This window comes from Chiroxiphia lanceolata, chromosome 15 (genome assembly GCF_009829145.1).
Source record: "Chiroxiphia lanceolata isolate bChiLan1 chromosome 15, bChiLan1.pri, whole genome shotgun sequence".
Taxonomy (NCBI): domain Eukaryota; kingdom Metazoa; phylum Chordata; class Aves; order Passeriformes; family Pipridae; genus Chiroxiphia; species Chiroxiphia lanceolata.
In genome coordinates, this window is record NC_045651.1 from 3,491,659 (window position 1) to 3,517,044 (window position 25,386).

Genomic DNA, 25,386 nt, shown 5'->3' on the forward strand with positions numbered 1-25,386 from the left:
AGAACTTCTTTCCAGGTAGAGGAATATGTGTGGCACTGGGGGAAAATCCATCCTGGGTCCATCTGATGCTGTAGGAACACAGGGTGTCCTGCATCTGAAGGAGCATAAGACTTACTGCATTTGATATTTCCCTTTTTACTCTGCTTTACTAAAACAGCTATTTCATCAAGCCTTTTGCTGTCAGGCATTTCCCACTGAAACTGGAGAGACCCCCCCACACCACCTCCTCTCTCACCCTGCCCAGGGAGTGTCCCCAAGGAACAGGCTTGGCAGGGCACTTGGAGAGACTGCTCTTCCCCAAGTCAGAGCCACGGCTCCTGCTGGCTCTCTGGCCATCCCCAGCCTGGGGAAGCAGGAGAGGTGTGGAGGATCCCTTCTCTGAAGTGGCTGTGGGACCCTCACTCTCGTCCCCACTGCTTCCTTGCATGAAGAAGTGGTGACTCCTGGAGGGGAAAGGGGTTAAGTGCTCTATGTTGAGTCACAGGAAGCCAGCATTTTCCCCCTAATTGGGGGCTCAGAAACAGCCATGCCAGACTGGTTAGAGCTCATATATCCCAGAGTCTCAGGATTCTAGAAGGGGTAGTGGGATGGGAGCCCTGAGATGGTCCTGGCCAGTACTTGCACCATGACTGTTATCAGCACTAGGTCAGGATGACCACAGCCTCACTGGGCTTAGCCTCACTGAAGCCCAACAATGAAGCCCCTTCTCCCATGGTGTGTGCTCTCCTAGGGATACACCACCTCCCAGGAAAGGTAACATCATCTGGATGCCCACCCTCAGCATCCCAAGCTGCACTACAGCGCTGCTACCCTGTGTTATGCACCACCAAGAAGACTTTGGCTCTGCTGCCTTTGTACCTGCCCTCCAGGTAATTTTTGGCCACCATTAACTCAGACCTAAACTGACCTCAAAGTGACTAAATGAGACCACCTCCCATGATCCCTCCTCTCATTCCCTAAACCAAATGAGCATGTATGTGTGATCCCAGCACTTCAGGAGGGGACAGAGAGGCAGGGACAGCATCCCCTGGGGCAGGTAAGTGGTGGTGATGTCTGTGCCCCACCACTCCCGTAGCAAGCAGAGCCTCCCACTGAAGCCTCTGCCTTGGCAGAGCTGGCCTGGCAGCCTTCCCAGGCCATGAATTCTGGATGAGGAAATACAAATCGTTGTCCCCGGCTCTGCAGGGTTAATCTCAGTGCAGATGCACGTGGTGCCGCCTGTGCCCTCAGCTCCAGCCAGGACGTGCACAGCAAAGGGCTGAGGAGGGAGCTGCAGACCGGGAAAGACGCGGGGCCACCACTCCATGGATACGCTGGGATAGTCTTGGAGTGCCTGCGGAGGGAGGATCCGGCACACGCACGTGCGTGCCCACGGATCACACGAGCGAGATGCAGCAGATGAGCTGCCTTGCTCTATTTGTAACCTCCCACTGCTGTTGCACAGACTTTGCAAGGAGGAGAGGGAACTGAAAATGGAGCTGAAAATTGAAACTTGAGGCTCAGATGCTTGGAGGGGCTCAGAAGCCCGATTGGACCCATCACTCCCCAGGGTAGCAGGAGCTTCTGTGCCTCCTGGGCCCTGCATCTTGCTCTCATGCTCAGCACTGAGTGAGACTTTCATGCTCCACCTTGGAGCAAAAATCATTTCCATTAACTCATTGAGAATAGGAGACATAAAGACACAATTTATTTGCAAAGCACAGGATTACAGTGTGATATGAAGCGAGGAAAGAGAGAGGGAAGAGAAAGAAAAACAATTTGGTCTTTGTTCTTTTAATTTGCATCCCTTTAGCTGGCTGAAGCAGAGCTGGGTGAGGACATGGCAGTGCCACAGTGTGCCCTGGTGGGTAGGATCCAGCCTCCTTTCCTGGACACTGCAGCAGGGATGCTGCATTCAGGACCTTGCTACCTGAAAACTGGTTTGGACAGTCCCAGGTGGCTCCAGCCTGGTTTCCAGCAGGCAGAGAAAGAGGGACTGGTGTGCAGGGAACTGGCACCTGTTCTGTGGATTTCCTGCCAGGATTCAGCACTTGCTGCCCTGGGTGTTGTCTTTGGGATGTTCCTGACAAAGTCCATGCTGATGGGGAGTCATGAGGGGAACAAATAGGGCTCCTCTCCAGCCTGGGATAGCCCACCTCTCTCCTGATCCCAACTCTCCTTGCAAAGGGTAAGGTAACAGTGTGAGGGATGAGGCTCCAGCACCCCTTCAGTCCCTCTGGCTCCTTGCTGAAACTGCTAATTAAAAAGTGCATTTCATCAAGTGATTTTTCTGATGTGAAAACTTTTCCATAAGGAACTGGTCCCGAATCCACCAACTCATTTCAATTTATTTTAAATCTAAGCTTTATATTGTGTAGTTTCCTCCAGGGCTTGATTATCTTCTCAGTAAAAGTTCCATTGTTCTGGTTTGTGAGACCTATATTTAGCCTTGCCCTAAGGTCTCTGCACCTCTCAGTACATGGCTCAGATGCTGCCACATGAGCTCCTGGGCTTTCCTATTTATTTGAGTCCATTAAACAAGTTACCACTTCTGTAATATCAAGGGCATTTCCCAGCCATGGGCTGCCTGCAAGCAGTAGCTTGTTGCTGCAGAAATGGTCTCCTGGATCTCAGAAGTCATTTGGAGAAGGTCCCTTATCTGAACAGTGGCAGATCACATTTAAATAGGGAATCAAGGGCAAAGCCAGACAAGGAGCCCTGTCCCTCTCTGTTGTGGTGCAACCTGAAGTCCTCCTTCCCTGTGTTTCCTACACATGTAATAAGTTACACACCCACTCAGCGTATTTTTACATCAAAATACACAAACCGGGCAAAAATGGGAGGGGACTTTCTCTACGGAGGGAATTCGGAGGTGCACAGACATACCTGCAATAGTTCTTTAATACACAGGGGGGTGTAAGGAGGTTGTGTGGAGAGAAGGGAAGAGAGAGAGAAACATCAGAGTGGCTGGCAGAGAAACCCAGTCCTGGGGAGAGTCTCTGGGATGGAGGGGTCTCGGGGTGCTGAAGTGCTGGAGTGCTCGGGAGCTGAAGGCGCATTGCCCCTGCTGGTGCCATTTTGCACCCATGTGTCACCTTCCTGGTGACACATCACAGTGCCTGGCCAAGACAGTCCTTCTGGGGGACAAGAAGTGCTGCCCTGCTGATCACCAGCTCTCTGCCGGTGTCCACCTCTGCCAGTCTCACCAGAGGAATCTTCCGGCCCCAGGCAGGCTGGGCAGTGGTGCCCTGCAGAACCAGGCTCCCCCTGTCTCCTCCACCCCGAGTGGTGTGAAACCTTCCCAAAGCTGGAGCTGCTGCTGAATGTGTTGGATGCAGCTGCCTGTATCCAAGGAACGGAGCGTGTGAGCGGCACGGCGAGCCAGGGATCCACAGGCACACGACCGGAATGAGCAACGGACAAAATTCGGGTGCTAAGGCATGGACTGAAACGTCTGATTGGAAGGCTGGGAGGGAAAAGGGAAGGCTGAATTGTTTGTGGTTTGTTTTCATTCATCATTCCTGCTTGTGTGGGTGGACAAGGAGTGAATGAGTTTCTCGGGGAGGGCAGCAAATAAAAGAGGCACACATTTCCTTGAAGGATGAGTGGCTTTTTTTCCTTCCTGGAGCCTGGGCGAATATGTCACAAAGGGACTGGAGGGAACCCTAATAGCTTCTCTGCCAGGCCAATGAAACCACATGCTCTCGATTTTTCTTCCCTTTGGTCACCATGTGCCAAGAGATAAAAGAATTTTTGGGATGAGTTTCATCCATCTTGTAAAGTACTGGTTTGTCTCCCAACAGCAAATGTGCCCAACTATTCTTTGGGCTGCTGAGCACCTCCCAGAATGACAGTGGGCCAATGCTCTCCCAGCTCGGGGAAGGAGGGGTAGCTGGATCAGGTCTCCATGCCGTGATGGTTTCTTTCTGGAAAGGCAGCCTATGGCTACATCCCTGAGTTCTGCCTTCCCCTGCTGGCAGAGGTCTGGCAAGGGCCATTGCCAGGCAGGAGATATGGGAACACAGGAGGAAGCTGCAGTCATGCTATGACAGCATTGCTGGTGGAGGACTTCTGAGATGGGTCTTGGTTTCCTTTGGTGCAGTCACTGCTCATTGGAGGCTTGGATGGACCAGTGGAATAGGTGATTTTGGAGGTCACTCTCCATCCCAGTCCTTATCTACCTGGAAGGACTGCCAAGATATGGCTTATTTGACCATGATCCTCTCAATGGTCTGGTGTAGTGCAAGGTGTCCCTGCCCATGGCAGTGGGGCTTGGAATTAGATGACATTTCAGGTATCTTCCAACCCAAACCATTCCATGATTCTGTAGTTAATCAGTGTCCAGGTTGGAGTCTCAAATTGAGTGCTGGGCTTTGATATTTCCATATAATTTCTGTGTTCATCATTTATCATCCGCCTTTCTCATTTCACCTGAGGCTGTGGGGGTGTCCCCCGCAGTGCCAGGAGTCTGGTGTGTCCTGGAGAAGGGCTGGATACTGCCCTGCAGGTACTGATGTTCTCCATGGGCTGCACACCCCCTGTTGCTGCACAGCCCCAAGATGAACAAGCTGAATCCTTGCAGAGAAGACATTGAGGTGGGGGAAAAACGTCTGCAGTGGATTTGCTGGTGTTTGGGATTTTGTAAAACACCTGACTGTCAGAGAGAAGAAATGTCCCATGGGGAAGGAAAACTGTGTTGCCTTGGCTGGGGTATGAGGGGGGGGTCTGCTGAGTCAACCATCTTCACACCAGCAGGGCTTGAGGGTCCCTGCAGGGTACCAGGATAGATCTGGTGCAGGGGAGGCCTGGAGGAGGTGGAGGGACACACTTGGAATGCACACAGGGTTCTGAGGATAGCCCCAGCACAACCCCACGCTGGATAATACCAGAGGATGGAATGAGGCTCTGTCAGAGGGGGGTAGGTTAGATATTAGGAAAAGGTTCTTCCCCCAGAGGGTGGTCGGGCACTAGAACAGGCTCCCCAGAGCAGTGGTCGTGGCCCCAAATCTGTCAGAACTTTTGGACAATACTCTCAGGCACAGGGTGGGATTGTTGGGATGTCCTGCCAGGAGGGCCAGGAGTTGGACTCAGTGATCCTCGTGGGTCCCTTCCAGCTCAGGGTATTCTGTGGTTCTGTGCTGTGTTCCCCGTTATACCAAAAGCCCCACATTGGATCTGCAGGAGCACGTCTTCGACCAGTATGGAGGAGGCTGAGGGTCTGCAACATGTGGAGGATGCTGAAGAAGTGCAGCTCGCCTGCCTGTGCTGTTGGGGGTCAACATCTCTCCTTGCAGAAGAGCTGCAGTGTTCCCTGAGGTGGGGAGGGGCACTGGGACACTGCCCTGTGTGGCATCAATCACCAGGAAGGGCTCTGTGCCAGGAGCTCCCTTGGCAGAGGGAAATAGAGACCTGAGAGGTGCTTTGTTTTGTAGGCATCCCTGGGAAATATCAGGAGGAAAATTAAAGGGGGTAAATGAAAAACCAGCCCTCACAGCATTTGCCTGAGGGATGAAAACCTCTGATGGTGCTGCTGAATGCTTGGGGTCTTCCAGGCAGGGTGGAATCTGGGCTGAGTTCAGATGCCCTTTTCAAGATGGCAAATATGGGTTTTCACAGCTGAAAGGTAGGGGAGATTGGATAAATGAAAGGAGATCATAGACCTCCTGAGTTATCTTGTTAGTCTGTGAACAAGGGTCGAGTCTTTGCAAGGCAATTGAAGTTAGATATTTTTAAAGTGTGTTATTTAGGCTCCATTCTCTCAAAGCCACTGTTCAGGTTGGTCTGGTGACTGCACCCAGGGCTTTGCCTTATTCATTTAGTATGTCAAAATGCCCAAGAACCTACAGAAAAGAATGATTTCACATTTATATGGGAAAAGCAGCATGGAAGGGGGGAAGGGATTTAGTCCTAAACCATTTCCCAAATGATAAGAGAAATGCAAGTATCTCTGGTGATGAAGATCAGCTCACTTCACAAGAGTTAGGCTGAACAGCAGGAAAAATACTGCTAAAAGGAGATGTCACCAGTGCCCTTTTTTGAATATAAGTGTTCTGGACTCCAAAATGCCCCAGAGACAGAGGAAAACCTCACTTTTCAAAGTTGCTCCAGAGGCCTCACGGGTATCTTGCACTGAGTTTCTCTCAGTGGTGGAACCACCGTGTCCCACTGGGATTTCAACCTGCAAAAGAAGATAAGGATTAGCAGCTCAACTGCCTGGGTATGAAACTGTCCTTTCTGGTGAGGGGCAGGGCAGAGCAGCGAGCTCCAGATCAAGTTATGCTATCAGATATCTCCTTCCTTCTCAGGCTGAACCTCTTTTGCTGTCTGAGCAAAATACTGGGGAAAGGGGAATTTCTCAGAGATTTGTGTAAAAACCAGAGAAAAGTCAGGTGGTTTCCCTGCTCCTCTAAGCAGCTTCCTGAATCAAAAATACTGTTCTTCCCTCCTCTGCTGTGGGAAGCACTTCTGGTCCCTTCTGCCTCCACCTGCATTCCTCTGCAGTTTTGCACGGTCACCAGTCAGGGGAAAAGAGAAGGCTTTCTGAAAACACAAAGCCACGGAGAATCACAGTTAGCAAGAGAAAATGTGCACAAGACGAAGTAAACGCTCCCCGAGCCCCGCCGTGATCCCACTGCGGGGCTCCCGCTGCACCGCGGCCCTGAAACAGCAGCGCTGCTCGGAGAGCTGCCGGCATTCCCGGAGAGGGGCAAGAGCAGTGGCCCCGGCTCGCAGCGCGGAGCCACGGCCACCCACGGCTGCAGAGCCCTGGGGGTGTGTGCTGGGGCTGTGCCCTCGTGTGCCAGCGGTGGGACAGCGCTGGCTCCCGCCCTGAGCCAGGGAAACACGAGGAGAGGCTGTGCCCCGCGCCTGTGCCGGGCTGGGCACAGAGGTTCGGCTCCCTTCCCGGTTTTCTTGATGATTCTGGCTGTGCTATGTTAAATGGAGAGTAAATCCTGAACCTGACATCTGTGCCCCTCTGCTCTCGCTGATGGATTCAAAGACCCAGCTCATGCCACCTCTTGGGCTGGAAAGGTCCTTGGGCCAGGGCTGTGTCTCCATTGCAGTCTGTGCCCAAAGCCATCGCCTCGGAGCAGGCTGAGCCCAGCCCTCCTGCCGCCAGGTCACCTCCGTGGGATGGGACTATGGCCGCTCCCCTTCAATGCAGAATCTAGTGCAACAACAACCATGAAATCCCCTGCTGCTAATTGAGCATCTCGGATCCCTTCCGCACTGTCTGGGCAGCGAGGCTTCGGGAGTGCAGATGCTTCAGGATCAGCTTTGAAAATAAACCCAAACAAGCACCTTTTGGAGCTTAAAGCGACTCCTCCTGGAAGCCACTGCAGGGTAAAGCACTTGTTTATTAACAAGAGGCAGCAGGAGCAGGGCATGAAAGGCGGCTTTGTCTCCCCGGCCAGTGCTGTGCACCGTTTGTCTCTATGTTAATGTCTTTCCTTCAAGTGTGCAGGGAATCTCAAGCACAAATATCCCAGCTCCATAAAACCATCGGGCAAAGAGGAATCCCCGGCTCCTGGTCCCTGCGCATCGCGGAACCCCCGTGTCACCTGCAGCCGCCCCCAAATGAACGTATCTTTAGTGGCCTCTGCAGGGGAAGGGGGGGTGGGTGTTTTGCGAACGCCTGGGGGCCCCTCGAGGGGCTGTCTCCATGGCTAGAGGGAGGTAACGCGGTCTGCCTCCATCCCCGGGGACCCCCAGGGATACGGGGATCCCCCTCCGCAGCGGGCATCCCCGGGGACGGGGAGTCCCCGGGCAGGGAATCACCTTTCCGGGGGGCGCGGGGGGTCGGCATCCCTGGGGCAGGGGCTGCTGGGGGAGCATCCCGCCTCCTCCCCGCGCCGCGCCGCGCCGTGCCAGTGCCGGTGCCGTGCCGTGCCGCGCCGGTGGCGTGCCCTGCCGTGCGGCTCCGTGCCGGTGCCGTGCCGTGCCGTGCCGCCCCGTGCCGCCCCGCGTCGCGCCGCTCCGCTCCGCCCCGCCGCGCCCGCCGCGCCGCAGCCCCGCAGCCCGGCCCCGCAGCCCGGCCGCCGCCGCAGGGCCGGCGGGCAGCGAGCGGCAGCCGGCGGCATGAGGCGCGACCCGGCGCCCGGCTTCTCCATGCTGCTCTTCGGCGTCTCCCTCGCCTGCTACTCGCCCAGCCTCAAGTCGGTGCAGGACCAGGCGTACACGGCGGCGGTGGTGCTGGAGGGCAAGGTGCAGTCCGTGGGCCCCCCCGCCGGCGGCAATGACAGCCGCGGCGCCGGGCCCGCCGGGGGGGTCCTGGTCAAGGTGCTCGACCTGTGGCCCCTCAACAGCGGGGGGCTGCAGCGGGAGCAGCTCATCAGCGTGGGCTCCAAGGCGCCCTGCTTCAAAGTGAAGCGCAACCACCGCTACATCTTCTTCCTCGAGCCCACCGAGGAGCCGCTCGTCTACCGCACCGCCTTCGCGCCGCTCGACACCAGCGGCAAGAACCTCAAGCGGGACGTGGCGCGGATCCTCTGCGCTGACTGCGGTACGGGCCGCGCCGCGGCGGCGGGGGGCGGCGGGGGGCGATGGCGGAGCGGCGGCGGGGGGCGATGGCGGAGCGGCGGCGGGGAGCGCTGGCCCCGCGTCCCGGGCGGCCGCGGGGCGACAGGTCCGTACCCGCCCGGAGCTTTTGGAAAGGGGAGCTGGGCCGGCGATCGATCCCCCGCCCCCCCACCTCTCTCCCGGTGGGCCCCGGGAGCCTCGCCTGCACCGGGGGGAGATGCGATGAGATGCGATACGATGCGATGCGATGTGATGCGATGCGCTCCGCTGGGCCCGGCCGCCGCAGCCGCGCTGCCCCCCATCCCCCTGCCCAGGATCTCCCCGCTCGCTCGGCTCAAGGTCCCGCAGCCCCGGCCCTGCCCCGCGCCAGCAGCGCAGCCCCGAGCCCGGTGCGGGGAGCGCCCGCAGCCCGCGGCCGCCCGGCGGTACCGCACGGGAGCCCCCGGTGTCTCGGCGCGGTCCCAGCGCCCCGGTGCCGCTCTCCTCTCCTCCTCGGGGCCCTCGGCCGTGGCAGCCCCGGCCGGGAGAGCCGCCGGCCTGTGGGGCTCCACTAACTCCGGTCGCGACCCCCGCCCCTGATGCGGAGGGGGCCGGGCCCGGGATGCGGGGCTGGGGCAGGGGCAGCGCTCCAGGTGTGCCCTAAGAGCCGGGAAGTTTTGCCTCTTCCCAAATAACGGCCTCGCGAGGGGAAGCTGGGTTTTCTTTTGTTCGTTCCGCGCATTTCGGTGTCTCCGGTCGCGGCTCTCGCGCGGTGGCTTGTGCTGTTCCTCCAGCACCTCTGGAAACGCGGTTATGAAATGACTTCAACGGGAAGCGCCCGCCGGAGCGTCCCTGCTTTTGTGCCTGAATTTTCCTTGCTGTCCTCTGGCAGGTGAACACCTGCGATGGGCTGGGCGGCGGGGACCGGGCGAGCACAATGCCTGCATTTTCTCAGGGTTCGGATCTGAGCTGACAAAAATGCACGCCTGGCCCTCCATCCAGCCTGAATGCTGGATACTGTGTCACAAAATCCGGGGAAGGCCGGCGTTAACCCGGAGAGCTCCGAGTGCCGCGCCATGCCCTCAGCAATGGATTGAATCCCTCGTATTTGATGTGTTACGAGGACATACAAGGTGTATCTCCGGGGAATCCAGGCTCCCCACTCAATGGCAGCAGGACACATCCTCATCAGGCTAATTGGCCTTTTGCCTCATTAAAAGCATGTACTTTGTCAAGTTATACTTAGCTCTGTAATGACCATATGTGTACTGCTTTGTGGTGGTTGTTGTTGTGTCATTAACTGGATGTTTCTGGGGCAAGTGCTCTGCCATTCAGGGCTGATGACCCTGGATTGTCAAAGCCAGACCTGTCTCTTTTTTTAGTTATCCAAAAGATAAATTTAGAAGCTTGCGTTTCCTGGGAGAAAGGTGGAACCATAATATGTTGTTGAGGAAAATGGGCTAGGACTGCATGCGAGAAAACTAATTTGGGAGGCACTAATTTCATGTGCAACTGTATGTGGGCCATCGTGGAAAGAGAGGATTTAGTGAAAGAGCTGTGGCAGAGTTAAGAGGAAGGTAAATGGGGGAATTTCTCGGGACCGTGGTCTCATTGTCAGGGGAAAACACATCAAAAGGTATGTGGTTCTTTTTTTCTTCTTTTTAAATCAAAAAGGATTCCAAACTTGCGCATCTCTGAGCAGCAGGGTTCGACTTTAAGGGGAACGGAGGCTTCTCCGTGGCATCCTGGCTCAGGCCCAAAGCGTTAATGTGTGGGCTGATGTAACAACAAGTTAAGAGTTGTCATTCTGCCGTGACACCTTCTTGGAGCTGATGCTTTTGTTTCTGTGTGGCTCTGATGGGCTGACTCGGCTCCCTGGCTGAGGGATGCTGCAGGTTGGTGGGAGCGTTGTCTCAGCAGAGCTTTATGGCAGATTCCAAAGGAAAAATAAAAGCTGGTGGTTGGGAACTGTCATAGCTGTGGTTTGGGTCTGTGATGAAGATGAAACGGGAGCCTAATCTTGCTGAATTGGTGGTTCCCCGAGCACTTCATGCTCAGGGTTCAGCTGGGAGGTTACTTCTGAAGGTGACTTTCCTGGCGGGATCTTCTGATTTGTAGCACCTGAGCTGCTGGAAAGGTGTGTGAACTGGGAAACAAGGCCGTGGTCTGCCTTCCTGCTCTGTGGTTTGTGCTGGGAGGGCAGATCTGGAGGGGTGCAGCGGTATTTCCCGTTCTTGCTGCAGATGGGAGCTGTGACAGCTCCAGAGCTGGCAGGGGGTGAATGTCCAGGCACAGCATGTGCTCCGAGGGACAGCTGGGCTGCAGCTGAGTGAGGGATGTTACAGAGCTGGGGGACAGATGTTGGGGTCACTTCTGAGCTGGAGGGGGGGACCCTGTGGCTCTGATCACTCCAATCCTCCCGCTCCCAAAGATGGAGGCCTCGCAGGACCATCTTCTCCCTGCTCTGGCTCTGTGCCTGGGTCTGTTTTCCAGTGATTCATCCCCTTCTCACTGGCTAAGATGCTGTGTGTCTCCTGCTCTTGCTGCTTGCCGGGGTCCGGGATGCGATGTAGGATTAGACCTGTCGTTGGAGAATCCGTGTCTCTCTCCAAAGAAGAGTCTTTGCTGTTTGCACAGCTCACTTGGAGGACAGAAAGTGGGTGCTGAGGCTCTGCAAGGGACCCAGGCCCTCGTTGGGCAGAGCCAGGAGGGCTGGAGGTGAGGGAAGGGTGGCATGGGGTGCAGGAGGCAGAACAGGAGTGCTGGTCTGTTCAGCTGGTGTGCGTGGGGGTCTGGCCTGGGCTGTTTTGTGTGTGCCCCTTGAGCAGAGATCCAGGGAGGGGTATCCTTGCTTTGGCCATCCCACTGCTGGGCAGGCTCTGGAGCCTGGAACTTCCCCACCTGCAAACCCCAGAGGTGTGCAGCCTCTGCAGCTCTGGGTTTGCATGGGTTTGCATCTCCCTGGCACACAGGGAGCAGCTGGTCCCTGGGCCTGGCATCCTGTGGGTCTCACCACCCACTTGCCCATCTTAAAACCTCTTCTGCACTGGGAGTATTATTGTTTTTTTCATACTGTTATATAACGATTCCTGTTATTGCCTCTCCTCCTGTCTCTTTTCTTCATATCTTTTAGCTCCTTAATTTTGGATGGTCTCATATCTGCTTTGTGCCTACATGCACAGATCAAGGAGGAGGAAATAGGTGCAAGACACAATGCTGGCTCTCACTGGTGTGGGAACTGGAGGCATTATCCCCTCTGGGACCACTCCTGAATCCAGAGAGGGGATTGAGGTCCTGACCCTCCTTGTCTTTAAGGGTAGCTTGTGTCAGCGCCTGCTTCCTAATCTGGATGAATCCATGCTTTCTGTGCAAAAGGTATATGTGCAGATATTTTGTACATGGGAGAGTGAGGATTTAACCTGTCTGGGCTCTTGATTTCTGCTTTCACTGAGGAACAAACATGTTCCTGCCTCCATATGCAGGGAGTTGCAAAGTAGCTTTAATTAGAGCTTGTATGTCTCCTGAAGCACCTCACCGAAAACGCTGCCGAGCTCCAGGATGAGGTCTGTGACTCGCCTGTAGGATTAGCTAGCTTAGCCTGGGCAGGTAATCTGGTGGTGGCAGATCCCTGGGAGGATTTGCAGGCAGAGGACCTGTTGTTGCAGCAGGTACTTCTGGTGAGATGAGTTATTTTTTTTTTTTCCAGTCCAAAGGTGCATTGGTCCCAATTGGAATCAGGAAAGTGCTGGGGCTGTGGCATCGGCCTCAGTGGCCACATGACACCGGGAGCTGTTTATCTGCTGATCCTGGAGCCAGGTTGGTTGGAGCTGGCCTGCAAAGGGAGGAGGGAGCCCGGGTTTTGAAGTGCCCGCTGGAAAATACAGCCCTCTGGATTACAGTGTAGGTGTTGCTGCCTGAAATAGCACTGGCAACTTTGGGCCAGCAGCTCATGCAAAAATATCCCTCTCTACTGTCCTGCAGATCATCGGGCTCACTCCAAGCCAGGCAGGTGCAGGGGAGGGGTGTGGGTGGGCTCCAGCTGCTGGTGACGGTGCTCTCCCTCCATCCCAGGACAGCTGTGGTGCAGGGAGCAGCAAAGCTGGATCTTCTCACGCACCACCTTGCTAATTAGAGCTGTCTGAAACTATTTCTCACCACCTTCAGAAAATCACACTTCCTTGGGTTCGCAGAAGAGTGAAAACTTGTTTCCTTCTTGCCTTGGGTTTCTGCAGATGGGGAGCGGTCACTGTGCTGCAGAGAGCTTTGACCCCGTGCAAGGACAGCACATTTCTGGGAGCTCTTTCAAATCCTCTCATGCAGGATTTGGTCTGGAGTGGACCTGGGATGGCTGGGTCCTTGTGGCCAGGTCAGCTCCTCGTCTCCCAGATGAGTCAGCCAGGATCTGGCAGCTGGAACTTTGCTTGGCTGGTGCTGCAGCTCCAAGTGATTTTAGTGGTACCTGACACAAGGGAGGTTGTCCCCTCCCATGCACGTGTTGTGTGCAGAGCAAAGCCTGGCTGTTTTCTCAGTCCCCCTTTCAGAAATGTTTGACTAAATAAAGCATCTCCCCGAGGATCTCTGTGAGTAAGAGGAAACTTAAACGGCTCCTGAGTAATCCCAGCAGTGCTGAATTCTCTATGTAGAGTTGCTCCATGCCCAGGCCCTGGTCCCAGCTGCTGCTTGGTGGCCCTTTGTGCTCTGCCAGCTGACAGCCCTTAGATATGGGCCCTGAGGCAGAACGCCCTTTCTAAATCATGGGCGACACCTTGGCTTGGGTTTGGATCTGGATCAGAAACTGGTGCATGCCTGGAAGCACAGAGGCAATAAACTCCATCACTGGGCAAGAAGGAGCCATGCTCTGCTGCATCTGAGCTCCCTGCTTCATTTGGGCTGCGTAAGGCAAAACACACCTTGGTCACCAGGGCCTTGAGCCTTCAAGCACTTGGCACACCCCAAAATCTGCTGCAAAGTGCCGCAAGGGATCAGTTCTGGTGTTGTGCTGCTGGGCTGAGGGTGCCTCTCCCAGCAGACTGGAGGGGTAGCCAGTTCCTGGGCACATGTGACATGGCTCCTACGAGGAGTGGCTGCTCCTTTGCCAGGTTTAGGGTACTGGGTGCTGGTGCTCAAGTTGCCTCATGTCCATTCCCCTCCTGAGTCACTGCGTGACACCACTGAGCATAGAGGAGAGCTGTGTTGCCCTGGCATGGGCTTTGGGCTTCCCCAGGTGAGCTGTGCAGGTGTTCACGAGGACACAGTGGGAAAGGTGGAGCTGAGCAGTGCACTTGGCAGGGAGGAGCTCCAGGAGACGGATCCGTGGTGGGCAGGAGGTTTGCGAGGCTGAGAGCCCCTGGGCGACTCTGGTCGTCTGAGGAATTCTCGCTGCAGAGGAGCAAAGAAAGTGCTGGGAGGTGATGAAGTGCCTCCACTGAGCCGGGAGGTGCCGGGGCTGCCTGGCAGCTCCTGTCAGTGCTCCCCGTGCCTGCTCCGTGCTCGTGGTGCCGGCCCGCTGGGAGCCGGGCTGGGGGTAGCAGAGATGTCAGTACAACCTTCCCTCTCTGCTCACTGGAGGCTTCCAGGGCGTGAGCACACCCCCTCCCCGACTGCTGCTCCTCTCTGTCATGCCCAAGCGGTGCTGTTCGAGGGAGAAGGCTCTGCCCCGCTCCCCGGTGGGCTGTTCTTTGCGCTGCGAGCCGCTCTGTCCGGTGCAGATGGCGGAGGACGCCTGTCCTCGGCGGGGGCTCGGCGGACGCGTGCGGCGAGGGGAGGCTCTGGAGGAAGCTCATCTCCTTGGCAACTTTGGCAGCCAGGCGTCTGCTCGCCTACTGAATGGGGTGTGGAGCAGGAGAACTCCTGAAGGGTGCCAGCACCTCTCAGCACTTACCTTCTCTGGTCTGGGGGGGGAGGTGGAGATGTCTGCCAACCGCCCCAAATTTTGGGGGCAGAGTACTGAGCCTGCAAGGGTAGGCTAAAGATCAAAGGGAAGATGAATCACTGTGCTGCTCTTTCTCTGCTGAATGACCGTGCTCCCAGAGCTTGGCTGCTGCAGCTCAGGGCTGGTCTGTGCTGCAAAGCCTGGGCTGAAGGGCCAGTAAAACTGCTGTCATTGTATCCCCACGGTCCAGCTCCAACCTGGATAAGACGCTGACGGGTCTGGAGGATGGAAAATATGAGGTTGCCCAGAAGATGAGGTGCTAGAGGGGAGCAGGTGATTTGCAGCTTGAATGAAAATAATACGTAGAACTCCAGGTAGAGAAAGCTCAGATGTGGTCAGGCAGGGGGAGGATCACCTCTGTGCTGGAGAAGTTTATATGGAAGTCACAGCAAACAGCACTGAAGCTGTTCGGGGAGGGGAGAGTTAGAATTAGGGAAGAAAAAGCAAATGAGAAAAGAAGAGGAGCAGTGGGTTGGAGGAGGATTGGAGCTGCTGCCTTGGAGACCCAGGGCACTGCTCTTCCAGGATTTGTAGCTGTGCTTGGCATTGCTGGATGATTTCCTGTGTCAGGGAGTCCTCTCTGGTCTTCTTGCTTTTCCTGTCTTGGGGTGTTCCCTCAAGCAATTGCTCCATTAAGGCACCTCTGCAGTCCAAACCATGGCCGAGGGTGACCTTCTAGAAGTGCTCCCTGCTATGAATCAAGGGTTGGAACTGGGCTGGGACTCATAGTGGAGGCATGGGCTGAGCATGGCCTCAGCTGGTATGGTGCTTGAAGGTGGAGCAGGGTGGGCTGATGGGCTGATGTGTGTAGAAAAGAGATCAGAAGATGACAACGGTCCTGAAAAGGCTGTGGGAAGTGCAAACCAGAGGTATCTGCCATCCCCTTGTCCCTGGTGACCTGGTCTGGAGCTGGGTGAGAGCTGCCAGCAGAGAGTTTTGGCAGTAGGTTGGACAGACACCCATCAGGAATGACCCTGGCATGGGTGACCACCTTGCAGGCAGGCAGGAGAGCCTGCTCAGAGGGTCTGAGACCAGGGACTTGGTGGGTCCATTCTGTTGTCTGGTGTTGTAGCTCAGGGACCAGGAGCTTCTGCTCACAGCATCTCTCCCTGGCTTGGGCAGTCCTTTGAGTTCCCTTGGATGGAGTTTACGGCCACAGTGGTTCTCTGTGGTCCTCACACCTGCCCCTTACCCATTGCCTGCAGCAGGACAGTGCCATCCTTTCCTGTATTCCTGCCATTTACTGTTTGCTGGCTAGTGGAGGGCAGCTGAGTTCACCCTTGCAGGCTGGAGCTTGTGCCCTGGTTTTGCAGAAATACCTCATCATTGGTGGCCTCCTGCAGCAGAGCTGGCTGCTGCTGTCTCTGGACACAGCATCTCTCTGGCGTGGGACATATGTGCCTGTTTTGTAGGGACATGCCACTCTTGTGACAGAGCACCCACTTCCCACCCTGCTGACCCCCACTCTCTCCCTGTCCTGGAGTGAGGGGACTGTCCTTTGCCCTCTAAATGAAGGTGAGGACTCTGGGAAAGCCTTCCCAAAGGGTTTGGATGCTGGATATGAGCCTGCGGAATCTGTGGGTGGGAGCAGGGCCTCAGGGCTAATGGAGAGCAGATTTTGGATGTGATGGTTTTCTAGGGCAGGTCTAGATGGGCAGTGCTGTGCCTGATGGCTTTTGGAAAAGCTGAGGAGGATGGGAATGCTTTGCAGAGCCTGTGGAAGGACACACTGTACTATTTATTGAGAGAGCTCGTCAGGTCCTGCCAATTTGGGGTCGGAAGGCAGGTATTTGCATTCATTATAATCAATCACTGCTCGTCTACTTTCCATAATGGGTCGGTAATGATGAAACGCTGTTCAGGATCCTCTCGGTGGTCTCAGGGCAGGCAGATGGCTTGGCAGGAGGGAGGGGACTGCAATTAGGTCTGCTTTCTGGGCTGCCTCAAAGTTGGCAGCAATGCACCAGCCCTGGCTGCTGCCCTGGCCAGAGTCTGTCCCCGCCGGACCTCGGATCCCTGCGGCCACTTCTGCTGCTCGGCGTGGGCTGCCCTGGGACAAACCAAGGGGGGGGGTCAGCATCAGGCATGGCCTCTGCCAGTGTGATGTGGCCTTTCCCATCATGCAGAGGCGTGTGGGTGTGTGGAGGACGATTATCAACACATTCATTAGCCTCGGGGGCATGACAGGGAGCATGAGCTGCCAGGGTGCTTTGCTTGGGGGTTGGATCTTCCACATGGGTCCATGGGATGGTAGTAACAGCAGTGATGGGAGTGGGTGCCTCTGGTCCTTGTCTTGTTCCGCTGTTCTGGGTGTTCCCTCCTTTCCCCTCCACCTCTCTGTTCTTCTTCAACTGCCTTCTGTGTGTCTTGCTGCAGAGGAGAGGAGTTGGGGATGTGAGTGGCTGGGTCTCCCATGGCTCTCTCAGTGAGGCTGACAGGGGCTGCTGGGAGTCCAGCTGAAGTCACCAGCATCCTTGGGATGATCCACTGCCATGTAGGGTCTCAGCCACCTTCTCCCTATATCCTTGTCTTCCCACCCTGGTTGCCAGGTTGGCTCAGCCTGGCATTCCGTGGGAAGCCGCCTTCTGAGGCTGGTGGGATCTAGGAAACATCAGAGCCTCTTCTCATGTGTCCATGGGACACTGCTGCCTGCCCAGGCTGGAATGAAGCAGAGCTTCCTGTCCTGGGGGGGCCTGGCACGGTGGGTTGCCACCTGCCAGCTTTGAGGAGACCTGGAGACCCTTTCTTAAGGGCTGGAGAGCCTGAGTCCTACAGATACCTCCCCAAATCCGCAGAGCTGAGGCAGCAGGAAGGAGCTGAAGGAGTGTCCCTGCCAGGTCCTTCCTGCAGCTCCTGACTTGGCTTGGCACTCTCTGTGCAGGAGGAGGCAGTGCCCATTCCAGCATCCACACACTCAGCCCTGTTGATGGGGCACACATCAAACGCATGTTCCATCACCCGGTGCTGCCATGACCTTGAACACTCCCAGAAAGATGCCTTGGTGTCAGGAAATGGGGCTGCAGCCGGGGTGGAGGTCTGGGATACACCGGGATCGCTCTTCTCTGGCACTTTCTGCCTTGGCTGGTGATTCAAGCTGGACCTCCTGGCACTGGGAACACAAGAGGCTGGGTGGCTGTTGGTCTGTAGGGTGGCTGTTGGTCTGTAGGGTGGCTGTTGTTCCTTCTTGGATGTTCAGGCACAACAGCAACAGCGAGCTCTGGCAAAGGCTGTAGGATCCCCAGACCAGACGATGCCCAAATGGGGTCACAGGCAAGGAGGGGAAAACCTAGAAGGGGCAAGGTATTCTGGTGGATTTGTGAGGCTCAGGTGCAGCTGAGATCCTGGGAAAGGCTCTGAGAGTTTTGGGCACTGGGTAGGACATAGCAATAGATGCAGGATGGTTTGGATGGAAATTAGGAATTATTCTATACCTACAAGAACTGGGGTGGTGGGAGGCAGCAGACATGGGGTCACCCAAAGGAGCTTCTTCCTTACACACTCACTGCAGGGTGCTGCTGGGACAAAGGCAGGAAGGATCAGGGGTGCTCTTCAAGGCCATGTCTGTGTGCACAGCACAACTACTGATTCTGCAGATCCCCAAATACCTCGGTGCCAGAAGGGATGGGATGCAGTGGGAGAGGCACAGCATGGGCTGAGGCAGTGCTGGGCTCTAGCCCCAGGACGGGGGCAGTGACACCCCCCTCCATTTAGTGATCAGTAATTCCTATGTGGAGCCTGATCTCCATCACCCAGACTACGCTCTAGAGAAGAAGCTTTGGGGAATATCCAACCCCTTTCCAGTGTGTGGACATTCTGTGCTGGGCACACTCTGCAGACAGGGGTGTTTGTGTGGCTTTGTGCTCTGGAGGGAACTGATGCAGGCACAGGGGTTGTGCTTGGATACTTGGTTCAGGTCCCATCTGTGCCACTGGTCACAGGAAAGCTTCTTAGCATCCCCACGCTGTGATTCCCTGCCTGGTAAGCAGGAAGGATGCTGCTTTTGCTGCTTTGCCTGCTCTGCTCAGGAAACTGGTCGTGTGCTGGGTTCCCATCAGTGTATCAGCACCAGAAATCTCCAGAAATGGAAATGAAACCCTGCCCTCCCTCCAGTGCCTGTCACTGGTGGGCCTCAGAACAGTCCCTGCCCTGGGCGCAGGGCTGTCCCCCTGCCAGCTGGCCCTCCCTGGGGGTGGCTATAAAGGAGGCAGATCCTGCAGGGCTCTATGCAGCTGGGGGGGATCTGAGTGGCTGTTGGGGAGTGGAGGGCACCTGGCTTGTTCCTGGAAAGGATCTGCAAGGGACTTGCCTGGTATCAGCCAGCAGAGTGTTGTCTCTCCTTGGCCATCTCGCTCCGAGTGTTTCCCCACCAAGCTCAGCTCCCAGCAGTTTCAGATCCACAAGGGCAGGAACTTGTGTTCCCCAAACCTGCCTCTGATCCGCAGCAGCACTCTCCATCTGTGTGGGGGAGCTGTGACGTGTGAGGAGATGATTTCTGTCAGTCCACTGCTGGTGACATGCAGGCTTCTGGCATCCAGGCTGTTTTCCTGGTGCTCAGCACTAGCTGGGAGTACTGGCGGCAAGCACGGATCCCCGAGGGCACTTGATGCTGCATGATGGTGTGCAGAGAGGATTTCCCAAGCTGTTAGAGGGCTGAGCAGCTCTGTGGTGCATCTCTGAAGGATGCTCGGGTGAGGCAGGAGGAGTGGCTGCTCTGCTGATGCTTGCAAACTTCTGTAGCTGCTGCACTGAGCTGAGAGGTGAGGGTTGTGTCCTGTGGCTTGAAATGATCCTTAGAGCCGCAATCAGGACCCGTTCCCCAAGTCCTCTGGGATGCCACCTGCCAGCAAGTGTCACTGGGAGGTGATCCAAGTCCATCCAGGCAGGGGTTTGTGGGCATGTTTACTTCTGCAGGCTCTTCCCAGTGAGAGGACAGACAATTGCACCGTCTGCCTGTGCTGAGCCAGCGAATCCAGGAGCCCTCCTGCCTCAGGTTGCAGACGGCTCCAGGCCTCTCCTTCCTTCCCAAGCACTGCAGGCTGGATCACCTTCTGCTCCGTGTCGTCAGGGCAAAAGCAGGGAGCCCAGAGCTGTCACACCAGGACAGTGCAGGCGCAGGGAAGTGGAGGGAATCCTGCCTGCAGTGTGATACACCTGTCGGGAAAACGGCTGAACTTGCCAAGGATGCACGTGCCATCACTGTGACCAGGCAGGTAACTGGGAATTAAACCATGGCCCTTGCAGAAAGGAGGCTCTGGATGTTTCTTTGAGCGAGGAGCAAAAATACCTTCCTGTGGTGAACCGTGGCTCTGGCTGACAGCTGATGGGACGAGCAAACCTCATATTTAGAGGTTAAAGCATTCAGGAGAGGAGCTGGTAACTCCCAAATCATAAATACTTGGAGAGGGTTCTGGCTTCAGGAGGGCAGATGGGCACATTGGAAAGTGCATTAGGAAGCTGTGACCTTCCTAAACCTTCCTGCTGGGACAATGGCTGTGGTTTTCCTGCACATCAGCCTGATTTTGGCTGATGCCAACAGCTCTGGGCAGCTGCAGGACCACAGCTGCCTTTTGTCCATGTTGGATGTTGTCTGGCTGCATGGGATGAAGGGTTGCTGGTGCCAGCAGGAGCTCCTGGGGCTGGAGGTGGCTCCTCAAGTCATGGTGTCAGACAGCTCTGCAGCAGGATAAAGGGGGCTCTTGCTGCCCTCTGCTCTGGATGCTGGGGAGACTGTGCTGTGTGTGGCCTGGTGTGGGTCAGCACCTCTGAGAGAGGTCACTTAGTCCCTGCCCTAGCACAGATGCCTGCAGGGCTTGTGTCTGGGAAGAGGGATGCTGAGGCCTTATGGATAGGGCTGATCTCCATCTGGGATGTTTCCTTATGTTGCAGAAGATTTACTGAAAGCGTGGTGTGGACCTGCTCTGGGGAGTGCATTGCTGAATGCCCTTTCCCATCATCTCTTTTGTAACTGAGTGCCCTTTCCCATCACTACACCTTCAGGGAATTTCCCACCCCTCAGGCTGTGTCCCAGAGCCAGGAGAGCAGCACTAGCCCTTTCCTTCTCCGGGTGGGCAACAAAGTCCTTGATGCTTCACCTCCTGTGTTTGTGGGGTGTCAAGTTAGACCCAACCTGGAGCACAGCTGAGCTCTGCCAAGGCTCCGATTCTGACCCAAAGAGGCTGCAGAGCTCAAGTTGTCTCATCCCCAGTATTTGTTAAGTTGGTCAGTCCAGGGGCCTTTCCAGAGATCCCAGCAGTGTGGTCAGAGCTGGCAGTGGAGCTGCTGCTGTGCCTCCTTTGGGCTGAGGGTATGAGGAGCAGGGTCAGCGATGCCCCCCTGGGCAGTGGCCCTGCCAGCTCTGCTCCCTGCTGTCACCAGAGGTGAAATCTCGAGCCGTGACACAGATCCCCAGGCATGGCACACCTGCAGCCAGGTGGGAGGAGGGAAGAGTGGTCGTGGTGGTGGGCAGTGCCTGCGTGGGAGGACCACAGGCCGTGCATCTCCTGTTGGGAACTGCTGTACCAGGCACACGATGTTCCCAGGAGAGTTATCGGATCAGTGTGGAGCCTCTGGAAAACACATCCGTGTCCTTGGGGCAGAAACCTGCCCAGCAGTGAGGCTTGGAGGTTTGGAGGTGTTTGTTGCAGCAGTCACACACCGTCCAGCAAGCGAGGCTGGCGACAGGATTTTGTCTGGAGCAGTTTTATGCTGGGCTAAGCTCATCTACTCTTGGAGGGTGGGGGAATGGCAGACAGGGGGGTCATCTCCTGGCTGCAGCACCTGGGGGGAAACCCCTCTCCTGGAAGTCTTACTTTCATGGCTGATGTTCTTCAAAATAATGTGGATTTTTTTTTTTCCTCCCTGTCTTTGTAACGGGTGACATGGGAAACCCTTCTACAAGGAAGTAAATTCTGCCTGTCACAGTGGCTTTCACTTGGCAGTGTTGAATTTCCTTCCATGCTGCTGTTGTCTTTCTCTTTTCCCCCTTCTCTCCCTCCCACACACGCTCTTCTCCATCGCACATCCTCAGCTTTCAGAATGATAATTGCAGCTGAGCGAGGAAAACCTTAACATGTTTTGAAGGGTGGCTTTGCTGCCTTTTTCTGCAGCATTCTCTGAGTCTGCACCCTGTTTGAAAATGTGAAGGTGTTTCCATGACCCTTTTTTTTTTTCCATTTAGACCTATTTTTTTGAGGAAATTTCCTGCAAGTTCCTGGAAAGCTCTTTCTTTTCTGAAAGTAGTTGAGGGAGCTGGGGGGGCTCAGCCCGGAGAAAAGGAGGCTCGAGGGAACCTTCTCACTTTCTAGAGCTCCCTGATGGGAAGGTGCAGCCAGATGGGGGTTGGTTTCTTCTCCCTGGGAACAGGTGGCCTCAAGCTGTTCCAGGGGAAGTTTAAATTGGATATTAGAGAAAATCTCTTCACTGAAAGGGTGATCAAGCATTGAAACAGACTGTCCAGGGCAGTGGAGGAGTCACCATCCCTTGAAGTGTTCAAAAAATGTGTAGAAGTGGCATTTAAGGACATGGTTTCATGGTGAACAGGGCAGTGCTGGGTAAAGGGTTGAACTTAGAGCTCTTTTCCAACCTTAATGATTCTGTGATTCTACTTGTGGTGGGACTGTGAGCACAGTGATGCTTCTGCCAGTGCACTGTGCCCAGTGCAAGCAGGAGAGCCCTGCCTGGGCTTTCTGGTCCAGCCTAAAGCTGCTGCTCAGACCAAGGAGGTTTCTGCAGATGGGCTGTGCCTGCCCCAGCCCTGCTGACCTCTACTGCCAACTTGTGAGCTGCTTTCCCAGATGCTCCTCTGGCCCAAGTGCTGGGCTGTGGGTTATCTGTGCCCCACGCTTTGTCCTGACCAGAGCAGCCCCTTTGCAGCCCAGCATACTGGGTGTGCTTTGGAGAGCTGCCAGACCAGCAAACCCACCCTGGCCACGGCCATCCCACACTCACCAGCTGAGTCTGGCTTGGCAAAAGGAGCAGGGTGGTTTGGAGAGGAGCTGGACAGGGAGCAGTGGGAGGAAAGAAGTCATGCCAAGCAGGTGGCTGTGGTGTCTCAATATATGAGGGCTACCCATCACCTGCCACTGATTCTTCTGTGCCTTGGCTGATGCAATGTGTACTTCTTGGGCCTGCTGGCAGTGGCAGTGCCGTGGCTGCTGCTGTGGCTTCTCATCCCTCCTGGGGGAGGTTGGTCAGAGTCCTTGGAGAAGCCTTCAGAGCCACATCAGTGTCACTGTCCTGGTGGCTGAGAGGGCTCAGTGCTCAAAGGCAAAGATACCCTGGAGGCAACCTGGGAAACAGAACCCACCGTCAGCCAGAGCTGGGTACATGTTGGGTGACCTTTTTTCTCCCTTGAGCAGCCTTTCCCAGAGGGAAGTGGCACACCCTCGATGCTGAGGTGCTGCACTGAGACACTCAGCAGCGTGTTCTGTGTGTCAGAAGCCTCCTGCAGAGCAGGGGTGTTTACATGGCAGGCGAACTGAGGCGGTCCCAAACCACTCCTAGTTCCACCTGGCTGCTTAACCAGCCGGCAGAGCCGAGGGAACCGTGCCTCCTGCCCGTGGATGTGGGGATGTTTCCCTCCCCTCCCCCTGCAATCAGATGCTTGCAGAGCAGAGCTTGCAGCAAGCCAGGCATCGCTCGCACTCCATCAGACGTGGGTGTCTATAAAAAGCCTCCCTGGGGTTGCGATTGGGTGGGTTGGCTGTGCCACGTGGCCTCTCGTAAGGCCCGTGTTGCTGAGCAAGTGGCATTCCACTTATTTTTGGCATTAATAGTCTTTAGTTAATACATAAATTCAGCTTAAATTCTGGATGGAAAATAAATCCCAAGTGGAGGCTCTGCTAATAAGATGACAGACGCTTCGGGGAGCTCGGGACGCCTGTCAGCAGAGCTGAGATGGGAGAGCAGCAACACGCACGGGCACGAGGTCCTGAGGAGTTACCACGAGTTGTCCTGCTGAATTACAGAAGGATTAGGCAGGTGGCCAAGGTGAGCTCTAACTTTAACTGCTGGAGCTGAACTCCTTACAGCAAGTGCCCTGGCGAGATCCCCTGTCCCACCTGGTATGTGGAGAAAAGGGAGTCAAAGCATCAGTTTAGGTTTGACCACTGCAGGACATCCTTGTCTGTGGCTGTCTGCTGACAGGCAAGGCTAGCCAGAGGTCCTCTGCTGAGCTTTGTTCTTGCTGATCCACTACCAGTCCCCTGAGGTTGCTTCCCCACATCCTGGTTCATCCAGGGAGCTTTCATGCCAGACCTGTATGTGTTGAGGACTGCATCCTTCCAGTGTCTGTATCCTTCCAGTGGCACACATCCCTCTGAGAACCTGGCTGCGAAAACCTCGGAGATCTGACCTCAAGCTTTGCTCCATGGCTTGGTGCTGTCACCTGAAGGAGGGTCTGGCTGGGTGAGCCGATCCCAGCAGGCTGTCTGAGGGTTTTGTGGCAGTGTGCTCCCCAGCGCTGTGCCATGGGCTCTGGGAGCCTGGCAGGATGGAAGTTCACCATGCCCATGATGGCTTTGAGGGTTGAGGTTGAAGCTGACTCATGTCCCTGTCCCAGTAAGCCCCAATACCTGGGGGTTTCCTCACCTTAGTGCTGCCCACCCACCTACACAGAGGTCTGCCCATGGCTGTGGAGTCCAGCAATGAGACAAACCCTGACACATGTCCTTCCCATGACCATGCTGGAGCTATTTTGTGCCTGTGTGGCAGACTGACAGGGTGAGAGAGATGTGCTCATTCCCATCTCCAACTGCTTCCTGAGCTCCTCCCTGCTTTAATTGGGCTGCCGTGAGGTAAAGTCCAGAATATGTTGGATGTTTTTTGAGGAATGCCCTGTACTTGTGGAAAAGCAGCTTTCCAGGGACCTTTCCAAGGGGGGTGCTGTGTTGGTGGTCTGCCAGCATGCCCCACTCTGACCCTTCCCTTGGAGCTGGGATGCAGGGTGTGTGCCTTGCAAAAGGGGAGGTGTCCTGGTGACCAGACCACAAACCACGAGGCTAAGGGACTGCTCAGGCCCTGCTCACCACCTCCTGACAGGGTCCTCAGAGTTGAAAAGGGATTGGAGGTTATCCAGGGTTTAGAAGAACAGCAGTTCATCCCAGTCTCTCCTGCCTCACCTTGCACACAGGGCCAGCCCCTGCACACTCAACACGTGAACCCCTTGCCAGCCAGCAGCAGGACTTTGAGGTCACTCAGGCCTCAAATCAATCTTTCTGGCGAGCTTCAGATCTCAGTTGCAGCCAGGACCAATGTTCTAGCACTGGTTATGAACTGAGGAAAGTCTGAGGAAATTCCTTTCCCCACATTCCTTGCTGTGGATTTCCACCCTACCCTGCTTCTTTCCTCTGCACTGAAAGAGTGACAAGGAAAGGCTCAATTGTCCTGTTTTTGTGGACAAGGGTTTGCAGTCGCATTGTTTGCCCACGTTCTCGGTGCAGGGAAGGTGGGGCTCATCCTGGAGCCTGTTGGGGCTGTATGTGCTGCACTTGGGAAAGCCCTGGCTAGTGGGACCAGCGACAACCCCTGATTCACAACATGAGGGGGTGAAGTCCCAGCTACAGCCCCTGGGCAAGGTGTAACGACCTGGAGACTTTGTGCAGGAGCTGTAGGTGGATGCAGCGATTCCTCTCCTCTCTTCCCCCACATCTGTGTTCCCATCTGGGACCTGCCTTGGGGACGCATCACGCTGCAGAGGGAACTGCAGCATGAGATGATGCGGGGGCGGCCCCGGGATGCTCCTCTCCTGGAGCAGGAGCCTCGGGGAAGTAAGTCTGTGTGTGTCCCTGTGCTTGTGCCAGAGGCTTCCTTTGGAGCCAGAAATGCTCAGTGCTGGAGGCTGGGGGGTGGGGAAGAGGAATCCCAGGAATCTTCCTACCCAGTAGCCAGCAAAGAGCCTCTTGGGATTGGCCGTTGCTAAGCAGAGGTCTGGCCAATGAGGGCAGAGTGGTCCAGGCACGGCCGGGACATCCTGGCTG

General features: G+C 55.7%; 1 protein-coding gene across 4 annotated transcripts in view; it reads left to right on the top strand.

Annotated features, from left to right (window-relative positions):
• The first annotated feature begins 8,043 nt into the window (after nucleotides 1–8,043).
• The window catches only part of NRG2 (neuregulin 2), a 160,359-nt gene continuing 143,016 nt past the window's right edge, over nucleotides 8,044–25,386 (top strand). For 2 of the 4 annotated variants that reach the window (XM_032702849.1, XM_032702850.1), the window contains exon 1: nucleotides 8,044–8,482. In XM_032702849.1, the coding sequence (XP_032558740.1) occupies nucleotides 8,059–8,482 (424 nt within the window). In that variant the 5' untranslated portion in view covers nucleotides 8,044–8,058. The remainder of the gene's footprint in view (nucleotides 8,483–25,386) is intronic. The other 2 variants (XM_032702847.1, XM_032702848.1) reach the window with 1 other exon arrangement.